This window comes from Talpa europaea (assembly GCF_964194135.1).
Source record: "Talpa europaea genome assembly, chromosome: 1".
Classification (NCBI taxonomy): domain Eukaryota; kingdom Metazoa; phylum Chordata; class Mammalia; order Eulipotyphla; family Talpidae; genus Talpa; species Talpa europaea.
The window spans coordinates 11,593,593-11,619,761 of NC_140073.1; the positions used below are offsets into that span (position 1 = coordinate 11,593,593).

Genomic DNA, 26,169 nt, shown 5'->3' on the forward strand with positions numbered 1-26,169 from the left:
ACATACAAATTTGAACTGAAATGTCATATCAATCCCAGACCAATGAGATAGTAAATAATATGATAATGAAACCATGCAATTTTGATAGAAAGAACCCAGATTAAAGTAAAAAACACATAAGTGGAAAGATGTGTTTATGATATCTGACTTACTTTTAATACTCAATCATAATATAATTATGATTAATAATAGTGCAGTCTATAGAATGAATGCAAATCTATCAATTTCCCAAAGGCATTTTGTACAAAAAAAGTGAAAAATGGTCCTAATAATAGTTTGGAACCACAAAATAGTCAAAATAATTCTGATAAAGAAAAATGCTGAAAGCATCCCTCTTCTTGATTTTAAGCTATATTACAAAGCTATGAGTAACTAAAACAGGATGGTATGAGCACAAAGACAGTCACACAGACAAATGAAACAGAGTAGAGACCCAGAAATAAACTAAATAAAATATACAGTCAATTGGTCTCTGACAAGTGTAGCAAGAATATGCAATGGGGAACAGAAAGTATCACCAATAAATGGTGCTGGGAGAATGGAATAGTCACATGCAAAAGAGTAAAACTGAACCCTTACCTTACACCAAACACAAAAAATCATCTCGCAGATTAAAAATTTAAATTTAAGTCCCAAAAGTGTTAACCCACTGAAGAAAACTTGCCAGGTAAGTTAAATGATATTAAACTGATTGATATTTTGGATATGACATCAAAAGAACAGGCAACAAAAACAAAAACAGAAAATGAGACTGCAAGCAAACGAAAAAGCTGTTATAACCTAAGGGAACAACAGAGTGAAAAGGCAATCTATAAAGATTGAGAAAATGTTTGCAAACAATATATTACATGAAGTTAATATCAAAAAATTATAAAGAACTTTCAAAACTCCAACAAAAATAGGTCAATTTTTTTAATGCACAAAGGACTTGAATAGACATTTGTTAGTGATGTTTACAAAACAATGTAAATATACTTAATGTCACTGAACTATACACTTAAAACGGTTAAAATGATAAATTTTGTTATATTTTCCATATTAAAAAATATCAAGAGAGGGACAAAGTAAAATTGGCGGGAAAGAGGTGCAAAATTAGCTGATGAACATAGAGCTGAAGTCAATGTTTCCCTTTCTGGTTCTAGAGTGTATCACTTCTGTTTAAGGCAAAGTCTGAGAAGAAAGAAAGGTAATTCTGAGAAGAGTTGCAGTTAGCTCCTCATCATCTCAGAAGCTGAGAAGCCTCCTTTCTATATTTTTAATATTTTATTTTATATAATTCTTACATTATTTTTCATTTTTGCACAATGTATGCATTTTCATTTTGGTTATATTCCCCATACAATTGCACTCCCCCCTTATTTTGACCCTAATCCTTCTCTCCACCCTCCACCCCGTAGTGTGTCTCTGGTTTATAGTTGCTTGTTGATTTTGATTTTTACTTTGTATTAATTACTCTTTTTCCTGGTCCCTTATTTAAGTCTTCTAAATTCCTGCTATGAGTGAGACCATCCGGTATTTTTCTTTTTCTTTCTGACATATTTTGCTGAGCATGATCCCTTCTAGCTCCATCCATGTTGCTGCAAACTGCATGTGTTCATCTTTTTTGATTGCTGAGTAATATTCCATTGTGTATATGTACAACATCTTCTTGATCCAGTCATCTATTTTTGGGCATTTGGGTTGCTTCCAAAGCTTAGCTATTGTAAATAGTGCTGCTATAAACATAGGAGTGCAGGTGCCCTTTGGAATTAATGTTTCTGTATCATTTGGGTAAATACCTAGGAGTGGAATTGCTGGATCATATGGAAGCTCTATCGTTAGTAGGTTTAGGAATCTCCATACAGCTCTCCATGTGGTTGGACAAGTTTCTCTATTCTCTCTATTAATGTCTTTATCCTCGAGTACTTGAAAAAGTGTGATTTTTCTCAGTGACTGCTGTGGAAAAGCATAGTACTTTAACTCTAATCTTAATGATTCCCTTTTTGTAGGGTAGAAAGAAAACTTGTATTACCCAGAATACTTAATGAGAATCTATCATTTAGTTAGTCATCCTAAAAGTTGATATGTCTATGATTTTAAATTATTGAATATTTGCTAGCAGAGAATCCTGCCATTGAAGCACCTTCAGTCATTAGTAACATAGTCACAATCTTCCTAGATAATTTAACACAAAACTTGAGGACTGCCCCCTTCAGTTTCAAGCCTAGCATGACCAAAAGCAGTCATGCTTTCAGAGAGAAATGTATTCTCTTAAGTCTGACTGATGCCAAAAGCCACTCCAAACCTACTCCAAGGTCACCAACATAAACATAAGCAACAAAGCCCTATAATAAACTTTCCAATGTACTCCGCCCAACTCTCATCCTAAACTATAGCCAGAGACAGATGTTGAACCAAAGTTCAACTGCATGTCTAAGGCTGGCCTCTAATGATGTTTGTTGGTGCCAAGTGAAAGTAAATGGAAGACCTTAGTTGATGCTTCAGCAAAGATTACAATGGGCCAATTACAAATTCTCTGAGGACCTTAGAGGTCAGCACATTCCCAAATACTGCATGTTGTGAAAGGCTATTTAAACATTTTTCCAGAGTAAACGGAAAATAATTACAAAGGACTTTTTAGTAAATGACAATAGCTGAGCCATGATTCAATAAGATGAAGATTTGTTTGGAAGACATTGCTCTGTTTAGTGGAAGTCAGAAGTAAGGTTTAAACCAGGAATAAAAGGAATTCTCTCCACATTGATCAATGGTTTTGTGGAAAACCGAATTTTGGGAGAATTGATTTGAGAAAAGAATGACTAATCAAGTGGGTTTGATGTACTTTTATACATATTTTAGTTCCATATAGTAGCTCTTCCTGATTTGAAAGGTTTTTCACTGTTCCCGTTTTAATTTGAATAGAACATAGTTCTAACTGTAAAAAAAAGTTTTAAAAATGAGTTTAAACTTTCATAGGAAAGTAAAAACCAAGTAAAAAAATAATATCCTAGAGCTCTGGAAGAAAACAATTCATTTTCTGAGCAAATCCATGCTGAACAAAATAGTCTAAAAGGTCCAAGATTGGGAAAGTAGTCTAGAGAGGTAAAAATTCCAGAGTTTCACTATTCATGGATTCCATTTGCAGCTCTGTGACATCCGTCCTGAGGGGAAGCAAGAAATGATTCTTCTCTAAAACTGAGGAATCCACCATCAACTAGATCCAGGTCAGTGACAGCAAAATCTTTGTTCACACATCTAATGCTGATTAACTTAATTTATTTTTGCTGAATTTTTTTTAGTCTAGATTCTGTGAAAGAAGGATATTCTTTCTCTAGAAAGAAATGTGCAAGCAGTGCCTTGAAAATATCTACAGAGAGAAAGCATTATCTTTATTGCTGCCAGAAGAGAAGCTACTAAAAACTATGAAACATCATGATTAGCATTTATAGCTCACTAAATAGAATAATTCATAGATTTGTTTGCAGTGATTTCAAATTCTCCTTTTCATGATTTTCAATTCACCCAACTGAAATTATAAAGGAAGGAAACAAATGTACTAAGAATGATTAACCACACAGACACCGTTTATAAAGGTCATAGAGAGAGAGAACTCAGAGGCTGAGATTTTCTGAAAACTAAGAAACCTTTCTTCACATTACTGAAAGGAAATGGTCATAATTCTGACTTCTCAGTCCATGAATTTTGGATAAAAAATATGTAGATATGTTTTTGGTGGGGATTCTAATCATAAAAGGAGAAATAGAGGAGAAGGAAAATATGTTATGTTCTGTAATTATAGGAACCAACTCTTGAAACTCCAAAAGCATACCCCAAAACACACTCTTATATATGTTCAATATTTCCACTAGTTAGCAATGAAAACTTTTCAAGTTGATTTAAATCGGTTAAGCTATGATTTAAAAAGTGACTTGCCAAAAGGGAGAAATTACATTATCTCAGTTGACCCTAATATTTCTGTCTTCTCTCTCAATTAGAAACCCACGGACATTTCAAAACTCACTGAATTTCAATTACAATGAGAGTAGGATTATATATCTAATCTTGAATATTATGCACTATGTGCTGAAAGTTTATTTACACGGAAAATTCATTTAATACACACTGAGAATTTCTGGGGGGTCGTTAAACCACTTACAGGTCCACATCCAAAGATACTCAAAGAATGAAATCAAAGACTCACATTGGGCCAGATACAGCATTCAGGGCATTGAGTGAATGACCTTCAGTCAGCTATTAAAATGGTAACAGCTATGATGATAAACATTCCTTGGAATTTCAAATGAAAAAATATTCCATGTGCAGCCATTCTTATCTGTGTGTGCTTGTGCATCACTGTGACAGAAAGGAGTAATAGCTTAGAAAACAGAGCTGGAATAAAGAAAGGATTAGCACTATGATTTATGACTTTTTTTTCTATCTGAAATTTTTATTGAGTTGGTATCCATTAAAGTCCTATAATTGACAAACTCCATATACTTTTATCATCATTTTATCATCTTACCAAGATTAAATGGGTAAAGTTTGTATGATTTGCTTTGGCATGGTTTGTAAACATTTGTTTCCTTTTTTGTTTGATTTCGTTTTCCTTCGGTGTTATTTCTTTGGAAATATTCCTAGAAGTAGATTATACAGGTCAAAGATATAAAAAACTATAATAACTACCAAATGTTTTCCAGAAGGAAAACAGACAATTTTAAAAACTACCTATAACGTACTCTCGCCATGTTCACATCTCTCCCACTAACATATTCATTATATCACATTTGTCATTATTTTAATGGGAATATATAGTGCCTAAAGTTCTTTGAATTTTAATCACTGGTCATGCAGAATATTATTCCTTGCGATGACTGTTCTATTTTTCTAAATATATAAATATCACTTACTGACAAACAGTAACTAGTGATCTTTTGTGATACATGACTGACTTTTAAAAGAAAGTTGTGATAATATAACTATGATAGTTGTGTCCAATGATATATGTGTCATTAGACACATATAACTTCAAAGTAACTGTTATTCATGAAATTGTTCAAAATATGAAAGAAAGTCAAGTAGAAGATTTTTAGAGCTAGCAAGTCTGAAGGTGAATAGCAGTCAACATTCATAGTAATACCTTGTTTTTTGTATGGTATTTGTAAGAGTTTGTCACTATTCAAATAATAGGAACTAGGAGAAATTTAACTTCCTTTCATCTTTTAATACTTTCTGCATAATGGCTGAGTTCAGTAAAAAGTGTATATCCACCAGGGCCTCCCCAGTGGCAGAGTGGTTGAGCGCTGGGTTGCGAAGCTGCTGGCAGCCTCTGCAGTGCCAGTTTCGATTCCCAGCTGCCATGTAAGTGTCTCAGATGGCGGGCAGATCTCTCCTCTTGCCCTCTGATCCCCTCAGCATTGTATTTCGTCAGTCTGCCTGCTCTGCTCTCTGCTCTAAATCTGGTGAATTCTCTCACCCTTCCGCACTTCTGACTATACCCAGTGCTTGTATGAATGAATGAATGAATAAAAAAATAAAGGATAACGGGGGAAAAAACTGTACATCCACCAAACTCAGGGGTGAGGATTATTTAGGCAATGAAATATTTTACTACTGATTTAAAATCTCCTCATTAAAAAATACTGTGATCTTTCTAGATGGACCACAAGACCACAAGCCAAGCTGAATCAATGCAAACAATGAACAATGTAACAGAGTTCATCCTACTGGGCCTGACCCAAAATCCAAAATTGCAGAAACTCTTACTTTCTGGGTTTTTAATCACCTATGTGATTACTCTGGCAGGTAACCTGCTTATCTCATTCACCATCTTCATCACCCCAGCTCTAGGTTCTCCCATGTACTTTTTTCTGTGCTATTTGTCCATCATAGATGGTTTCTACTCATCTTCCATAGCTCCCAAAATGATATTTGGCTTCATCAGTGAAAAGAACACGATATCCTTCAATAGCTGTATGACTCAGCTCTTTGCTGTACATTTATTTGCTGGAGCTGAGATTGTCTTGTTAATTGTCATGGCCTATGACCGCTATGTGGCCATCTGTAAGCCCTTGCATTACACGACCATCATGAGACAACCTCTGTGTGTTTTCCTGGTGGGAACGGCTGGATTTGTAGGGTTTCTTCATGGAGGAATTCAAGTTTTACTCTTGGTCCAGTTACCATTCTGTGGCCCCAATGTCATTGACCACTTCATGTGTGACTTAATTCCTGTCCTGAAACTAGCCTGCGCAGACACTCACATTTTGGGACCCCTCATTACTGCCAACAGTGGCTCAATGTGTTTGCTCACTTTTTCCATGCTACTTACTTCCTATATTGTCATCCTGCACTCCCTGAGGAATCACAGTGCTGAAGGGCGTCGCAAAGCCCTGTCTACCTGCGCCTCTCACGTCACTGTGGTCATCTTGTTCTTTGTACCTTGTTCATATTTGTACCTAAGACCCATGATCTCCTTCCCCACTGACAAAGCTGTCATGGTGTTTTGCACCATAGTAACTCCTATGTTGAACCCCTTAATCTATACCTTCAGAAATGCGGAAATGAAAAATGCCATGAAGAAACTCTGGAGGCAAATAATGAACACTGCAGGTAAATAAATCCTGTGAGTTCAGAAAAAAGAATCTAGTGATGGGCCCTCCCCAGTGAAAAGGGATTAAAGACAGTGCTATCCAGCTATCTCCAGCCACTGCAGCACAAGTTTGATTTCCTGGCCGGCCAGAGAGGTGACACACATGGCACAGCAGACCTCTCCTGTGTCATCCGCTGCTCCCCTCAGCAGTGTATTTCAATAGATCTGCCTGTTCTACTCCCCACTCTGTCTCTAGTGAATCCTCTCAACCCCACACCTCTGGCTTATAGCCCAGTTCTTGAATGCATAAATAATCTTTTTGAAAAAGAATCTAGTGATATTTCATAGAGACTTATTCTCCTTCTTAAAATTATCAACAATTCCATATGTATCAAGAGGAGGATGGGGTGATATATTTTGTAAGATACAGTTGACACAGTGTATGGAGTCCAGCATAATTTAGAAGCTGCTAAATGTCTTAATTTCTTTTAAAGTAAGAAGAAAAATGAATATTGTTGAAATCCAACTTTTTATACAGTAATCTTTATACAAATACAGTCTAACTTACCAAACAAAATGAAGGACATGGAGAAGGGAGGTGGAGAAAGACATGACAATGACGGGAAAGGTCTACCAAAACGTTGACAGTGATTATTCTAGGTGATAGGCTTCTACATTAACATGTACATGTGCATACACACACACACAAACACACACACAAACACAAATATATACAAAATATCCATTTAATTTCCTTACAATTCAGATTTCTTAAATTAATATGTACTTGGTAGTAATATATTTAACAAAAAATCCAAAGTGGACACACCACTACTTTGATATACAAGACTAATAATTGTTTGATCAAATAGAAAAAGAAAACTCCTGGTGCTATCTGCTTCTGTGTTCATTCTAGGAGGTTAAATTCCGAAAACAAGCAGCATTCACAAGTTAGTCAGGCCACTGCTTATCAGAATTTTAACAACAAAAAACAGGGTGTACCAGCCCTTTAGGCTGTTTGATATTTAACCTTTTTTGGATAAATCACTCTTATTTCAAATGTCAGTGGCAGAATTTCCTGTTTGAGTTATCCTGGAAAAACAATATTATTCTGTCCAAAGAAATGATCATCTGAGAAAACAATTCCTCTCCATTTTCATTTGAATTGCATTTTTCATTTACTTGATGCTAAAAGCAGACAACAGAAAGCTTGCACTGAATGTTTATGAGGATGCCAACAGATGGCCAAGTGCTTTGGTTTTGTGTTTTACACCCTACGTCATGGAATGGTGGACCTGGAAGAGTTCTGAAAGGGTCATCTAGATCTACTCCAAGTTTCATTGTTTCAAGGGATTAAACTCCTGGGTGTGATTTTAATTGTTATTCACATTGAGGCAAAGTGAGGATTGGAAAGGTGCTACTGATTACAGAAACTCATGATCTGAAAGAGTCTTACAACATTAGGAAGTGAAAACCCAAAGGAGAGACATTCATTACAAGCAAATGGGAATTGTTCCATTACCCACTTCTCTTTGCTGAAGAGCCCTGTGTTATTTTAAATCATGACTTTCCAATCTCTCCATGTTTATGATGGTATGAAGAGGGGTATAGACTCAGAGATATTAGATGCAACTGGTCCAATGTCAACTCAGTGAGTCATGCCAGGCGGGTGGCTGGATCAGGTCACTACTCACTCCAACTATACCCCTCCCAGTACAACCACGACCTACCACTCTCAACTATTTCTGTCCTTGATAAACAACAAAAAACGTGCTGAGGAATTCTGGGAAGCAGCTCACAGAATGAGTAGCTGGCTTATTATCTCTGCTTTCTGCTTACTAAATATTCAGCAGCACAGTCTAAGAGAAAATCTTCTTCACGCCACTAAAAATATGTAATTTATAAATGGGAATGAGAAAGTAGGGATGCTTTCTATTTCTCAAGAAGAATAAATTTCCCTGGTCATGAGGATCACTTGCTGAAGCAGTTTTGGAGCTAACTTTTGCCTCATTTACAGGTTAGAACAATGTTGATGTCATCTCTACATTAGCCCCTTTGAATATATTTGGGACTCACAAGGAAAGCTCTTATTTCTATCTCCAGTAAGTGCCCAATATCCTTCGAAAGACTACAGATCCACATATTGTCAGGAGAAGAAGTTAGAATTTTCAGAAACTGATATTGGAAGGTGAATGTCTCAGGGAAATCCCTTGGCTAAAGAAAATCACGAACAAAATACTGTCTAGTAAGCAGCTTCTGTGCTCTGGGCATGGGTCTAGGTCTTACACTTACATCAATTCTTTCATTTCCCTCCACAAAGCTGAAGGAAAAATTTAATTTTCCTTTCTCCTGTCCTCTACTGCCTGGTGAGATAAAAGACGGAGGAATCTACAGTCAGAATGACCTGAATCAAGTTGCACTTCCACCATTTCAATAGTCCATACAGGTACTACCTAATCAAAGACAACAAGTTGATAAATCCCAGGAACATCATAGTGCACACGACAGACAATGGCCTGGAAGCCTGGAGCTTCTAGTCTAAAAGGGCAGTAGCTACTGCCAAAGCATACCAAGGGAGGAAACAAATTTAATCACTACAAAGTGAAATATACAGAATTGCTGGGATATTCTTATATACACATCATTTTTGAAGTTAATAAATATGGACAGGATATACATGTTTAATGAATATTCATATTAGTAGTGACTTTGCACCACAAAATGTGTAACCATTTACATTTCCAACTCTGTTTAGTTAGGTGCACAGCAATCTGCAATAATAAAGGAATTCTATTTAAGTCTCCTAGAACTTGTTCCCTAAAAACCTTAAGAAATGCCACAAAATAAGGACTTGGTGTGCTAAAAATTCATGTCTCAAAATACAAAAACCCATCCACAATGTTGAACACTTCTACTGCAGTTCTGAACCCACACATCTTCCAATTCTTATCAAGAATGATAAAAACGACCTTAACTTTCTTCAAATTACTGTAATAGGAAGGATAATGTCTGAGGGAAAAATGTATGGCATTAACTATAGTTTGCTCCCCTTGCATTCTGTAACCTTGAATGGATCTTTATCTGTCATAAAATACCAATAAATGATGACTATCTTACAATTAAAAACCTCCCTGTATGTATAAATCATGTATAAAGAACACATTGTAAATCAACATAAAAATGTATGAACATATAGAATATCTGTGAGTTTATGCAGCGGCACAAGAATTTCTGTAAACCTTCAGGTACAGATTATAAAATCATTAGATCAGGCAATGAAAATACTTAAATCAACAGACCAATCAGCTAAGTATTTTTGTGACACTATATAGTTTTTTGTTTATTGTTTTTTAAATTTTATTTTTATATTCCCCATACAATTGCAACCCCCTTATTTTGACCACATTCCCTCCTTTCCCCGCCCACTCCCCAGAGTGTGTCTCCGGTTCATAGATGTTTGTTGATTTTGATTTTTTCTTTCTTATATTATTCTTTTTCCTGGTCCCTTATTTAGGTTTTCTAGATTCCTGCTATGAGTGAGACCATCCGGTACTTTTCTTTTTCTTTCTGACTTAATTCGGTGAGCATGATCCCTTCCAGCTCCATCCACATTGCTGCAGATTGCATGAGTTTATCCTTTTTGATTGTTGAGTAATTATCCATGGTGCATATGTACCACATCTTTTTGATCCAGTCATCTCTTTTGGGCATTTTGGTTGCTTCCAAAGTTTAGCTATTGTAAATACTGCTGCTATAAACATAGGGGTGCAGGTGCTCTTTGGAATTAATGTTTCTGTGTCCTTTGGGTAAATACCTAGGAGTGGAATTGCTGGATCATATGGAAGCTCTATGTTTAGTAGGTCAAGAAATCTCCACACAGCTTTCCACAGTGGTTGGACCAGTTTGCACTCCCCCCAACAGTGCGGGAGAGTTCCTTTTTCTCCACATCCTCGCCAACATTTGTTGTTGCTAGTTTTTTAATATGTGCCATTCTCACTGGTGTGAGAAGGTATCTCATTGTAGTATTGATTTGCATTTCCCTGAGAAGTCCTAGCTAGAGCAATAAGACAAGAAAAGACATACAAGGAATCCAAATAGGTAAGGAAGAAGTCAAACTATCACTATTCGCAGACGATATGATAATATACATAGAGAACCACAAAAACTCCACAGAAAAACTAATTAAACTAATCAATCGGTTTAGTAAAGTGGCAGGATACAAAATCAAGGCACAAAAATCAGCAGCCTTCCTATACACAAACAATAAATCTGAAGAAGAAGAAATCAAGAAAACCATTCCTTTTATTATTGAAACAAAAAAATCAAATACTTGGGAATAAACCTAACAAAAGAAGTAAAGGACCCATACAAAAAAAAACAATAAAACACTGTTAAAAGAAATAGAAGTAGACACAAAGAAATGGGAAGACATCCCCTGCTCATGGATCGAAGAATTAACATTATCAAAATGACACTGTATTGTTTTAATCCCAACTACTCTAACCGAGTAGGTTGATTCTTGTGAGAGTTAGAGCTCATCCAGAAAGGAATGTGCTTTGAGGAATGAAAGCCAAAAGGCAGGACTCATCCCAACATGAATGTTGCCAGGTTGCACCTTTAGAGGGCACCATTTACATTGTAATCTGAACTCTTCCAGAATAAACTCTTTTCTTGAGGGATCAGAGGAGGACCCTTGCTTGATTCATGGAGGAATGATCTGAAAGTTAATCCAGAGGCACTATATCCAGAGGGCCCTGTGACCTGGGACACACCAGGTGGACAATGGAGACTAAACACGGACTGCACCAGAGGGATACTAGACTCAGATGGGAGGTTGTAGTACAAAGTGTGACACTGAGCTAGGCCCACAGAACTGGGAGGGGAGAACTGCATGGTGCAGAGGAACACACCATGATTGAGGGGACTTCGATTTAGTTAGAAACCCCAGGTCAGTCTTCTTACAAGATATACCAACTTGGATAGAACATGGGGCAAGTGTCTCAACAAATTGGACACATCATACATTCTGGACTGTCTAAGTGTGATTTTTCTCAGTGACTACTGTGGGAAAGCATAGCACTTAACTCTAATCTTAATGATTCCCTTGTTGTAGAGTAGAAAGAAAACTTGTATTCCCCAGAATGCTTCATGAGAATCCGTCATTTAGTCAGTCATCCTGAAAGAAGTTGATATGTCTATGATTTTAAATTATTGAATATTTGCTAGCAGAGAATCCTGCCATTGAAGCACCTTCAGTCATTAGTAACATAGTCACAATCTTCCTAGATAATGTGACACAAACCTTGAGGACTGCCCCCTTCAGTTTCAAGCCAATCAGACCACCAAAAGCAGTCATGCTTTCAGAGAGAAATGTATTCTCTGAACTCTGACTGATGCCAAAAGCCACTCCAAACCTACTCCAAGGTCACCAACATAAACATAAGCAACAAAGCCCTATAATAAACTTTCCAATGTACTCCTCCCAACTCTCATCCTAAACTATAGCCAGAGACAGATGTTGAACCAAAGTTCAACTGCATGTCTAAGGCTGGCCTCTAATGATGTTTGTTGGTGCCAAGTGAAAGTAAATGGAAGACCTTAGTTGATGCTTCAGCAAAGATTACAAGGGGCCAATTACGAATTCTCTGCGGACCTTAGAGGTCAGCACATTCCCAAATACTGCATGTTGTGAAAGGCTATTTAAACATTTTTCCAGAGTAAATGAAGTAAAATTACAAAGGACCTTTAAGTAAATGACAACAGCTGAGCCATGGTTCAACAAGATGAAGATTTGTTTGGGAGACACTGCTCTGTTTAGTGGAAGTCAGAAGTAAGGTTTAAACCAGGAATAAAAGGAATTCTCTCCACATTGATCAACGGTTTTGTGGAAAACCAAATTTTGGGAGAATTGATTTGAGAAAAGAATGACTAATCAAGTGGGTTTGATGTACTTTTATACATATTTTAGTTCCATATAGTAGCTCTTCCTGATTTGAAAGGTTTTTCACTGTTCCCTTTTTAATTTGAATTGAACATAGTTCTAACTGGGAAAAAAAAGTTTTAAAAATGAGTTTAAACTTTCAGAGAAAAGTAAAAACTAAGTAAAAAATAATATCCTAGAGCTCTGGAAGAAAACAATTCATTTTCTGAGCAAATCCATGCTGAACAAAATATTCTAAAATGAACAAGATTGGGAAAGTAGTCTAGAGAGGTAAGAATTCCAGAGTTTCACTATTAGTTCATGGATTCCATTTGCAGCTCTGTGACTTCTGTCCTGAGGGGAAGCAAGAAATGATTCTTCTCTAAAACTGAGGAATCCACCATCAACTAGATCCAGGTCAGTAACAGCAAAATCTTTGCTCACGCATCTAATGCTGATTAACTTAATTTATTTTTGCTGAAATTTTTTTGTATCTAGTTTCTGTGAAAAGAGGATACTCTTTCTCTAGAAAGAAATGTGCATGCAATGCCTTGAAAATATCTACAGAAAGAAAGCATTATTTTTAATGTTGCCAGAAGAGAAGCTACTAAAAACTATTAAATATCATGATTAGCATTTATATCTCACTAAATAGATTAATTCATAGATTTGTTAGCAGTGATTTCAAATTCTTTCTCCTTTTCATGATTTTCAATTCACCCAACTGAAATTATAAAGGATGGAAACAAATGTACTAAGAATGAAAACCACATGGACACTACTTATAAAGGTAATAGAGAGAGAAAACTCAGAGGCTGAGATCTTCTGAAAACTAAGATACCTTTCTTCATCATTACTGAAATAAAATGGTCAAAATTCTGACTACTCAGTCCATGAATTTTGGATTAAAAAATATGTAAATATGCTTTTGTGTTCTAATCACAAAAGGAGAAATAGAGGAGAAGGAAAATATATTATGATGTTCTGCAATTGTAGGAACTAACTCTGAAACTCCAACGGCATACCTCAAAACACTTTTATATACGTTCAATATTTCCACTAGTTAGCAATGTAACCTCTTCAAGTTGATCTAAATCAGTTAAGCTATGATTTAAAAAGTGACTTGCCAAAAGGGGGAATTTACATTATCTCAGTTGACCCTAATATTTCTGTCTTCTCTCTCAATTAAGAAACCCAGGGACATTTCAAAACTCACTGAATTTCAATTACAATGAGAGTAAGATTATGTATCTGATCCTGAATATTATGCACTATGTGCTCAAAGTTTATTTACACGGAAAATTCATTTAATACATACTGAGAATTTTTGGGGGGTCGTTGAACCACTTACAGGTCCACATCCAAATACTCAAAGAATGAAATGAAAGACTCACGTTCAGCCAGATAAAACATTCAGGGCATTGAGTGAATGACCTTCAGTCAGCTATTAAAATGGTAACAGCTATGATGATAAACACTCCTTGGAATTTCAAATGAAAAAATATTCCATGTGCAGCCAGTCTTTATCTGTGTGTGCTTGTGCATCCCTGTGACAGAAAGGAGTAATAGCTCAGAAAACGGTGCTGGAATAAATAAAGGATTAGCACTATGATTTATGACTTTTTTTCTATCTGAAATTTTTATTTAGTTCGTATCCATTAAAGTCCTAAAATTGACAAACTCCATATACTTTTGCCATCATTTTATCATCTTACCAAGATTAAATGGGTAAAGATTGTATGATTTGCTTTGGCATGGTTTGTAAACATCTGTTTCCTTTTTTGTTTGATTTGGTATTCCTTCCATTTTATTTCTTCGGAAATATTCCTAGAAGTGGATTATACAGGTCAAAGATATAAATAACCATAATAACTGACCAAATGTTTTCCAGAGGGAAAACAGACAAATTTAAAAACTACCTATAACGTACTCTCGCCATGTTCACATCACTCCCACTAACATATTCATTATACCACATTTGTCATTATCTTAATGGGAATATATAGTGCCTAAAGTTCTTTGAATTTTAATCATTGGTCATGCAGAACATTATTCCGTGTGATGACTGTTCTATTTTTCTAAATATATAAATATCACTTACTGACAAACAGTAACTAGTGATCTTCCGTGATACATGACTGACTTTTAAGAGAAAGTTGTGATCATATAACTATGATAGTTGTGTCCAATGATATATGTGTCATTAGACACAGATAACTTCAAAGTAACTGTTATTCATGAAATTGTCCAAAATATGAAAGAAAGCCAAGTAGAAGATTTTTAGAACTAGCAAGTTTGGAGGTAAATAGCGTCAACATTCATAGTAATAACTTGCTTGTTTGTATTTTTGTATGATATTTATGAGTTTATCACTATTCAGTTAATAGGAACTAGGAGAAATTTAACTTCCTTTCATCCTTTAATACTATCTGCACAATGGCTGAGTCGAGTAAAAAGTGTATATCCACCAAACTCAGGGGTGAGGATTATTTAGGCAATGAAATATTTTACTACTGATTTAAAATATCATAATTAAAAAAGACTGTGATCTTTCTAGATGGACCACAAGACCACTAGCCAAGCTGAATCAATGCAAAGAATGAACAATGTAACAGAGTTCATCCTACTGGGCCTGACCCAAAATCCAAAACTGCAGAAACTCTTATTTCCTGGGTTTCTAATCACCTATGTGATTACTCTGGCAGGTAACCTGCTTATCTCATTCACCATCTTCATCACGCCAGCTCTAGGTTCTCCCATGTACTTTTTTCTGTGCTATTTGTCCATCATAGATGGTTTCTACTCATCTTCCATAGCTCCCAAAATGATATTTGGCTTGATCAACGAAGAGAACACGATATCCTTCAATGGTTGCATGACTCAGCTCTTTGCTGAACATTTATTTGCTGGATCTGAGATTGTCTTGTTAATTGCCATGGCCTATGACCGCTATGTTGCCATCTGTAAGCCCTTGCATTACACGACCATCATGAGACGACCTGTGTGTGTTTTCCTGGTGGGAACGGCTGGATTTGTAGGGTTTCTTCATGGAGGAATTCAAATTTTACTCTTGGTCCAGTTGCCATTCTGTGGCCCCAATGTCATTGACCACTTCATGTGTGACTTAATTCCTGTCCTGAAACTAGCCTGCACGGACACTCACACTTTGGGACCCCTCATTACTGCCAACAGTGGCTCAATGTGTTTGCTCACTTTTTCTATGCTGCTTACTTCCTATATTGTCATCCTGCGCTCCCTGAGGAATCACAGTGCTGAGGGGCGTCGCAAAGCCCTGTCTACCTGTGCTGCTCATGTCACTGTGGTCATCTTGTTCTTTGTACCTTGTTCATATTTGTACCTAAGACCCATGATCTCCTTCCCCACTGACAAAGCTGTTATGGTGTTTTGCACCATAGTAACTCCTATGTTGAACCCCTTAATCTATACCCTCAGAAATGCAGAAATGAAAAATGCCATGAAGAAACTCTGGGGGCAAATATTGAACATTGCAGATAAATAAATCTGTGAGTTCAGAAAATAACAATCAATTGATGGGCCCTCCCTGGTGGCACAGGGATTAAAGACATTGCTATCCAGCTATGTCCAGCCACTGCAGCACAAGTTTGATTTCCTGGCCAGCCAGAGAGGTGACTCACATGGCACAGCAGACCTCTCCTTTCTCACCCACTGCGCTCTTCAGCAGTGTATTTCAATAGATCTGCCTGTTCTACTCCCCCCTCTGTCTCTGGTGAATCCTCTCAACCCCCACACCTCTGGCTTATACCCCAGTTCTTTAATGCATAAATAATCTTTTTGAAAAAGAATCTAGTGATATTTCATAGAGACTTATTCTCCTTCTTAAAATAATCAACTATCCCATATGCGTCAAGTGGAGGATAGGGTGATATATATTGTAACATATAGTAGACACAGAATATGGAGTCCAGCATAATTTTAGAATTAAAATGCTAAATGTCTTAATTTCTTTTAAAGTAAGAAGAAAAATGAATATTGTTGAAATCCAACTTTTTATACAGTAATCTTTATACATATACAGTCTAACTTACCAAACAAAATGAAGGACATGGAGAAGGGATGTGGAGAAAGACATGACAATGACGGGAAAGGTCTACCAAAACGTTGATAGTGATTATTCTAGGTGACAGGCTTTTACATTTACGTGTGCATGTGCACACACACACACACACACACACAAAATATCCATTTCATTTTCTTATATTCAGATTTCTTAAATTAATATGTACTTGGTAGTAATATATTTAACAAAAAATTCAAAGTGGACACACCACTACTTTGATATACAAGACTAAAAATTGCTCGATCAAATAGAAAACTCTTGGTGCTATCTGCTCATGTGTTCATTCTAGGAGGTTAAATTCCGAAAACAAGCAGCATTCACAAGTTAGTCAGGCCACTGCTTATCAGAATTTTAACAACAAAAAACAAGGGTGCACCAGCCCTTTAGGCTGTTTGATATTTAACTTTTTTTTTGATAAATCTCTTTTATTTCAAATGTCAGTGACAGAATTTCCTGTTTGAGTTATCCTGGAAAAACAATATTATTCTGTCCAAAGAAATGATCACTTGAGAAAATAATTCCTCTCCATTTTCATTTGAGTTGCATTTTTCATTTACTTGATGCTAGAAGCAGACAACAAAAAGCCTGTACTGAATATTTATGAGGATGCCAACAGATGGCCAAGTGCTTTGGTTTTGTGTTTTACACCCTACGTCATGGAATGGTGGACCTGGAAGAGTTCTGAAAGAGTCATCTAGACCATCTCCAAGTTTTGTTGTTTCAAGGGATTAAACTCTTGGGTGTGATTTTAATTGTTATTCACATTGAGGCAAAGTGAGGATTGGAAAGGTGCTACTGATTACAGAAACCCATGATCTGAAAGAATCTTACAACATTAGGAAGTAAAAACCCAAAGGAGAGACATTCATTGCAAGCAAATGGGAATTGTTCCATCACCCACTTCTCTTTGCTGAAGAGCCCTGTGTTATTTTAAATCATAACTTTCCAATCTCTCCATGTCTATGATGGTATGAAGAGGGGTTTAGACTCAGAGATATTAGGTGCAACTGGTCCAATGTCAACTCAGTGAGTCATGCCAGGTGGGTGGCTAGATCAGGTCACTACTCACTCCACCTGTGCCCTTCCCAGTACAACCACGACCTACCACTCTCAGCTATTTCTGTCCTTGATAATCAACAAAAAAACGTGCTGAGGAATTCTGGGAAGCAGCTCACAGAAGGAGTAGCTGGCTTATTATCTCTGCTTTCTGCTTACTAAATATTCAGCAGCACAGTCTAAGAGAAAATCTTCCTCACGCCACTAAAAAGAGGTTATTTATAAATGGGAATGAGAAAGTAGGGATGCTTTCTATTTTTCAGGAAGAAAAACTTTCCCTGGTCATGAGGATCACTTGCTGAAGCAGTTTTGGAGCTAACTTTTGCCTCATTTACAGGTTAGAGCAATGTTGATGTCATCTCTACATTAGCCCCTTTGAATATATTTGGGACTCACAAGGAAAGCTCTTATTTCTACCTCCAGTAAGTGCCCAATGTCCTTCGAAAGACTACAGAGGTCCATATTTTGTCAGGAGAAGAAGTTAGAATTTTCAGAAACTGATACTGGAAGGTCAGTGTCTCAGGGAAATCCCTTGGCTAAACAACAACACAAACAAAATACTGTCCAGTAAGCATCTTCTGTGCTCTGGGCATGGGTCTAGGTCTTTCACTTACATCAACTCTTTCATTTCCCTCCACAAAGCTGAAAGAAAAATTTAATATTCCTTTATCCTCCCCTCTACTGCCTGGTGAGCTAAAAGACGGAGGAATCTACAGTCAGAATGACCTGAATCAAGTTGCACTTCCACCATTTCAATATTCCATACAGTTACTACCTAATCAAAGACAACAAGTTGATAAATCCCAGCAACATCATAGTGCACACGACAGACAATGGCCTGGAAGCATGGAGCTTATAGCCTAAAAGGGCAATGGCCACTGCCAAAACTTACCAGGGGAGGAAACAAATTGAATCATTACAAAGTCAAATATACAGAATTGCTGGGATACTCTCATATACACATCATTTTTGAAGTTAATAAATATGGACAGGATATACATGTTTAATGAATATTCATATAAGTAGTGACTTTGCACCACAAAATGTGTAACCATTTACATTTCCAGCTCTGTTTAGTAAAGGTGCACAGCAATCTGCAGTAATAAAGGAATTCTATTCTAAGTCTCCTAGAACTTGTTCCCTAAAAACCTTAAGAAAAGCCACTAAATAAGGACTTGGTGTGCTAAAAATTCATGTCTCAAAATTCAAAAACCCATCCAGAATGTTGAACACTTCTACTGCAATTCTGAACCCACACATCTTCCAATTCTTATCAAGAATGATAAAAACGACCTTAACTTTCTTCAAATTACTGTAATAGGAAGGATAATGTCTGAGGGAAAAATGTATGGCTTTAACTATAGTTTGCTCCCCTTGCATTCTGTAACCTTGAATGGATCTTTATCTGTCATAAAATATCAATAAATGATGACTATCTTACAATTAGAAACCTCTCTGTATGTACAAATCATGTATAAAGAAGACATTGTAAATCAACATAAAAATGTTTGAACATATAGAATATCTGAGTTTATGCATTCGGCACAAGAATTTCTGTAAAGCTTCAGGCACAGATTATATAATCATTAGATTAGGTAATAAAATTACTTAAATCAACAGACCATCAGCTGAGTATTTTTGTTGACACTGTATTGTTTTAATCCCAACTACTGTAACCAAGTAGGTTGATTTTTGTGAGAGTTAGAGCTCATCCAGAAAGGAATGGGCTTTGAGGAATGAAAGCAGAAAGCAGGACTCAGCCCAACATGGATGTTGCCAGGTTGCACCTTTAGAGGGCACCATTTACATTGTAATCTGAACTCTTTCAGAATAAATTATTTTCTTGAGGGATCAGAGGGGGATCCTTGCTTGATTCATGGAGGAATGATCTGAAAGTTAATCCAGAGGGCACTAAATCCAGAGGGTGACCTGGGACACACCAAGTGAACAATGGAGACTAATACGGACTGCACCAGAAGGAGGATGTAGTACAAAGTGTGACACTGAGCTAGGCCCACAGAACTGGGAGGGGAGAACTGCATGGTGCAGAGGAATACACCTTGATTGAGGGGACTTCAATTTAGTTTAATGTTAAATGTTATATATTTTAACACAATTAAAAAAAAAATACCAGAGAAAATGCAATCTACTCATCTTCCATACCACCCAAAATGATCTTTGACTATGACTGAGGTTTCTGGATATATCAAGAAATCTGGCATCGATACTCATACCAAAGAAGTTGATATGTCTGCAACTTTTAAATTACTCAAACTTTAAATGCTGGGAATCCTGCCACCTCTCTCTCAGTCACTCATAAATAAAACTCAATCTTCCAGAAAAATCTGGAACATAAACTTCAAGACTGAGGTTTCCAGTCTCAGGACAACCATATCATTGAAAAGTCATGTTTGGGCCTCCCTGGTGGCCTTAGGGGTTAAGACACAGCACTATGAAGCTATCCACAGCCACTGCAGCACAAGTTCCATCCCTGACCAGGGAGGTGACCCACACAGCACAGCAGACCTCTCCTGTCTCCCCGCTGCTCCCCTCAGCTGTATATTTCTATGGATCTTCTCATTCTCTCCCCCACCCCCCCATCTCTGGTCTGTACCCCAGCGCTTGTATGCATAAATAAATAAATGGTTAAAAAAAGAAATCCAGGGCCTCCCCGGTGGTGCAGCGGTTGAGCGCTGGGTTGCGAAGCTGCCCGTGGCCTCAGCAGCGCCGGTTCGATCCCGGGCTGCTCCCTGTTCACCAGAGGAGGGTCCCACAAGGCGCGCAGACCTCTCCTGCCGCCCGCTGCTCCCCTCAGCAGTGTACTTCGGTCCTTCTGCCTGCTCTGCTCCCCGCTCTGGCTCTGGTGAATTCTCTCACCCTCCCATGCCTCTGACTGTCCCCAGTGCATGTATAAACAAAACAAACAAACAAACAAACAAACAAATAAATAAAACATGCCTCTATAAAATAAAAAATTTAAAAAAAGAAAAAAAAAAAAAGAAATCCATTCTGAAAGAAATCCATTCTCTCAGTTGTGATTATGGCTAAAACAACACCATATCCTATTGTAGGGTCACTAGTGTAAACATGAGCAATAAAGCCCAGTAATCACGTTCCCAGCTGACCTTACCCAATCTTAACCTCAACAATATCAGAGACATACATCTAACCTAAGCTCTAAAACTGCATTTCTAAAACTGGCCTCTAATGATGTTACTGGCTGCCAAGAGGGAGAAAATAAACTACTTTGGCTGATTATTAGCAAAGCTTGTAACACAGCCAATTATTAATCCTCTGAGGACTTGAGAGGTCAATGCATTACCAAACCCTGGACTTCAAGAAAGTCTATTTAAACACTTCTCCTAAGTCAATGAAGGAAGAATTACACAGAAAGACCTTTAAGTAAATGACAGCTGCAGAGCCATGTATCAGCAAGCTGAAGAATTGTTTGGAAGACTACTCCCATATTAATGTGAGTCAGAAGTAAGGCTTATCAGAAATAAAAGGAACTCCTTCAACACTGCTGAAAGTCTTTTTGGGAAACAAATATTGAGCAGACTTGATTTCAGAAAACAATGTCCAAATAAGTGGGTTTGAATGACAGATATTCTTTAGCAAATTCTGCAAACTTATCATGATTTCAACAGTTTTTCTTTACTCTCACTATATTTAATTTGGATTGAATGTGGTTCTAAAAGATCCCATAAAAGATCATGCTCAGCGAAATAAGCCAGAAAGAAAAAGAAAAATACCGGATGGTCTCACTCATAGCAGGAATCTAGAAAACTTAAATAAGGGACCAGCAAAATGAATAACTATAAGAAAGAAAATATCAAAATCGACAAACAACTATGAACCAGAGACACTCTAGGGCGGGTGGGGGGCGGGGAAAGGAGGCATTGGGGTCAAAATAAGGGGGTTGTAATTGTACGGTGAATATAAAAAATAAAATTAAAAATAAATAAAAATGAGGGAAAAAAGATCCCATAAAAATCTATTTTGAAGATGTGTTTATCTTTTGCAGACAGCCAAGAAACTGTGTAGAAAGTAAATTCTAGAAATGGAAGATTCCTAACTAACAATCATTTTATGAGTAAGTCCACACTGTCATGAGAACCAAAATAAACAATGTCTATGATTGAGGAAGGTATCTAGAAAGGTAAGAATTATACCATCGCTTCTGTTGGTTCATGGAATCAATTTGCAGCTGTATGAGATCTGCCTTAGGGGGAAGAAATCAATATCTGCGCTCAAGCTAAAAACTGAGGACTCTACAGCAACTAAATCCAGGTCAGTGATGACTAAATCTTTTTCCTTAAATTTTAAGATAATTAGTTTATTTAGCCAATTTATTTTTACTGAAATAGTTTTTGTATTTAAATTTGTGAAATGAAGTTTAATTATTTTCTTTAAAAATGAATTTGAACAAAATGAAAAAAATATCTAATGGAAAACTATATAGGGAGAATTGTCAGACAAGATGCCGCTGAAAACTACAAAATTTATAGATATTTATGTTTCACTAACTTGACTGGTTCTGTGTATTCAGGTTTAAAATTCTTTCTTCATTTCCTTAACTTCCAGACACCATTCTGAAATTAGTAAATCCACTGAGATAACTAACTCATAGTCACCATAATGTCTATGGGAGCCATGGATAGAGACTAAAAACAATTGTTTTTAGTCTGAACTTTAACTGAACTTTCTAAAATCTAAAGGATTCTAAGTGAAGCTTTGAAGTCATAATGATGATTTCTGTGGCCATATTTTTTACTAAAAATATGAGTAAGATTTTTGGCAAGGATAGTAGAAAGAAGAAAAAGAAGGGAAGAGGAACTGAAATATTTCATGATCTTTTGTAATGAAAATATATACTCACTCTTGAAAATCCATGCATAATCACTGGATATATTCAGCATTTCCAATAGTAGTTATAAAAGCTTTGTGTTCATTTTGATTGATTAAACTAATGTCCAAAGGAAAACCTGTATTTTCCCAGGTGACTAACATTTATTTCTGTCTTGGGCAAAAGAAACTGTGGGAAAATTTGACAAATTTCAGTCTATTTATAAAATGTGCGTTGGATTAGATATCAAATCCAGAGCATTATTCTATCTTTTTAAAAGATCAATTTGTCAGAGAATTCATTTTAAAAAATATTTAAAACTCTGTAGGGTTATTGTGCCACTTCCAAAAAACTAAAGGAAAGTCACCACGAGCCAGACAGGACCAGGGCCACTGAGAGAACACTCTTAAATGAGTTCTTATAAAGATAGTTGCTTGTCATTTTGAAGGGCAAAAAACTACATCTGATCTTTCTCTGTATGTGTGTGTACATTCATTTGACAGAAAAGAATAACCTTGTGGAAAACTGTTGTATGACACATATTTCACACACAGTTGAATTTTTAAATAATATTGGCTTACACACATATAAATCTTCATGCTAATCAATATGCAGGTAAAATGTGAAAATAATTCTGTTGCTGAATTTGTTCCCAAATGTGAAAAACAGACACTTGGGAGACATTTAGGACTTAGAGGGAAAGTTTGGATTCAACAGTAAAACTATATTCAAAATACCACCTTGTTTTTATGGTGCTACTGAGTTTAACTCCTCAATTAATATTAATTAGAGAAATTTAACTTCCTTATATTATCCCTTTAACTATCTGCAAAATAACAGAAGTGAACGGAAGGTATGGCTCTACCAATCCTAGAAAACAGGTAATGGAATATATTAATATTGAAATGTCATCGCTCAGAAACAACTGTGATCTTTCCAGATGGACCGCATGCTCACATACCAATCTGATTCCATGGAAAAGATTAGCAATGTAACTGAATTCATCCTACTGGGCTTGACCCAGAATCCAGAATTGCGAAAAATCCTATTTGCTGTGACACTGATTGCCTACCTGATCACACTGACAGGAAACTTGTTCATCTCAATCATCATCTTCATCACCCCAGCCCTGGGTTCTCCCATGTACTTTTTTCTGGCCTATTTGTCCATCATAGATGGTTTCTACTCATCTTCCATAGCTCCCAAAATGATATTTGACTTTATCTATGAAAAGAACACCATTTCTTTCAATGGCTGCATGACTCAGCTCTTTGCTGAACACTTCTTTGCTGCAGCTGAAATCATTGTGTTAATGGTCATGGCTTATGACCGCTATGTGGCCATCTGTAAGCCCTTGCATTACATGACCATCATGAGACGACCTGTGTGCGTTTTCCTGGTGGTAACAGCGGGAATTTTAGGGTTTATTCATGCAGGGATCCAGATTTTGTTCATGGTCCAGTTGCCATTCTGTGGCCCTAATGTCATTGACCACTTCCTGTGTGATTTAATTCCTCTCCTCGAGCTAGCCTGCACGGACACTCACATTTTGGGACCCCTGATTGCTGCCAACAGTGGCTCACTATGCATGCTTATTTTTTCTATGCTGCTTACTTCCTATATTGTCATCCTGCGCTCCCTGAGGAATCACAGTGCTGAGGGGCGTCGCAAAGCCCTGTCTACCTGCGCTGCTCATGTCACTGTGGTCATCTTGTTCTTTGTACCTTGTTCGTATCTGTACCTAAGACCCATGACCTCCTTCCCCACTGACAAAGTTGTCATGGTGTTTTGCACCATAGTAACTCCTATGTTGAACCCTTTAATCTATACCCTCAGAAATGCAGAAATGAAAAATGCCATAGAGAAATTCTGGGGGCAAATAATGAAAATCACAGATTAATCAATCTTATAAATGGAGAGTTCAGGCAAAAGAATCTAGTGATCTTTCATCTTTATTTATTAAACTTAAAATATTCCATTATCCCATATGAATCAATTTGAGGATAGGGCTGATATATCCCTTAAGGTACAGTAGACACAGGGTCTAGAGTCCAGGATAATTTGAGAAGCCATTAAATGTCTTGATTTCGGGCCTCCCTGGTGGCGCAGCGGTTGAGCGCTGGGTTGCGAAGCTGCCCGCAGCCTCTGCAGCGCCGGTTCGATCCCGGCTGCTCCCCAGCCACCGGAGGAGGGTCCCACATGGCGCGCAGACCTCTCCTGCCGCCCGCTGCTCCCCTCAGCAGTGTACTTCGGTCCTTCTGCCTGCTCTGCTCCCCGCTCTGGCTCTGGTGAATTCTCTCACCCTCCTGTGCTTCTGACTGTACCCAGTACTTGTATGTTATGTATGTATGTATAAATCAATCAATCAATCAATAAATCTTTAAAAAAAAAAGTCTTGATTTCTTTTAAAGTAAGAAGAAAAATGAATATAGATGAAATCCAATACAAATGCAGTCTAATTAACCAATGAAACTAGAGAACAAGGAGAAGGAAAGAGGAGAAATAGAAAGATGACAATGAAAGGAAAGGTCTTTAAAAAATGTTGATGGTGATTATTCTAGGTGACAGACTTATACATTTATACACAGGCACAACAAACACACACACATGAAATATCCAATTTTAATTTCTTGTAATGTATGATTTTTTAATTAACATGTGTTCGGTAGTAGGATATTTTGCAAAGACTCCAAAGTGGACATACCACTATATTTGTAACAAGAATGCTTATAATTTTTCAATCAAATAGAAAATTTCTGGTGCTATCTGCCTCTGTGTTCATTCTAGAAGGTTGAATTCTAAAAATAAGCAGCATTCACAAGTTAGTTAGACCACTGCTAACCAGAATTTCAACAACAAAAAACAAGGGTGCACCAGCACCAGCCCTCTAAGCTGTTTGATATTTAACTTTTTATTTAAAACTAAACATGCATTTCAAATTTCAACTAAAGGAAGTATGGTTTTCTAGAAAGTCTCTGAAATTAAAATTGTAAACACCTGATCTTGACGACTAACACAGGAATAGACAAAATACAATCAATATGAATTGTACACAATTTAGTCAAATAATGAATTTATTGCCCAAAATTAAAATTTGATAAATCTCTTCTATTTCAAATGTCAGTGACAAATGATTTGTTAAAAAGAAAATTTTCCTGTTTGAGTTATCCTGGAAAAGCAATATTATTCTTTCTCAAAAAATGATCACTTGAGAAAATAATAACTCTCCATTTTCATTTGAGCTGCATTTTTCATTCACTTGATGCTAAAAGCAGACAGCAGAAAGCTTGCACTGAATGTTTATGAGGACGCCAACAGATGGCCAAGTGCTTTGGTTTTGTGTTTTATACCCTAACATCATGGAATGGTGGACCTGGAAGAGTTCTCAAAGAGTCATCTAGACCATCTCCAAGTTTCACTGTTTCAAGGGATTAAATTCCTGGGTGAAATTTTAATTGTTTTTCACAGTGAGGCAAAGCAAAAACTGGGAAGGTGCTGCTGATTACAGAAACCCATGATCTGAAAGAGTATTACAACATTAGGAAGTGAAAATCCAAAGAGAGACATTCATTACAAGCAACTGGAAACTGTTCCATCATCCATTTGTTTGCCGAAGAACCTGTGTTACTTTAAATCATGACTTTCCAATCTCTCCATGTTTATAATGGTACGTAGAGGGA

At 36.8% G+C, this 26,169-nt stretch overlaps 3 protein-coding genes across 3 annotated transcripts; all 3 read left to right on the forward strand.

The window, feature by feature from the left end:
* Window positions 1-5,633: 5,633 nt before the first annotated feature.
* On the forward strand, window positions 5,634-6,596 carry LOC311170288 (olfactory receptor 4C45-like; the record flags this gene model as incomplete). The annotated part of the gene is made up of 1 exon (XM_084232668.1): window positions 5,634-6,596. The coding sequence occupies one exon, from the start codon at window positions 5,634-5,636 to the stop codon at window positions 6,594-6,596; it is 963 nt and encodes a 320-aa protein (XP_084088794.1).
* An 8,449-nt stretch (window positions 6,597-15,045) lies between these two features.
* On the forward strand, window positions 15,046-16,008 carry LOC311170277 (olfactory receptor 4C45-like; the record flags this gene model as incomplete). The annotated part of the gene is made up of 1 exon (XM_084232658.1): window positions 15,046-16,008. One exon carries the CDS (start codon window positions 15,046-15,048, stop codon window positions 16,006-16,008), a length of 963 nt encoding a protein of 320 aa, XP_084088784.1.
* Window positions 16,009-23,429: 7,421 nt separating this feature from the next.
* On the forward strand, window positions 23,430-24,389 carry LOC311171365 (olfactory receptor 4C45-like; the record flags this gene model as incomplete). The annotated part of the gene is made up of 1 exon (XM_084234135.1): window positions 23,430-24,389. One exon carries the CDS (start codon window positions 23,430-23,432, stop codon window positions 24,387-24,389), a length of 960 nt encoding a protein of 319 aa, XP_084090261.1.
* Between the last annotated feature and the right edge of the window lie 1,780 nt (window positions 24,390-26,169).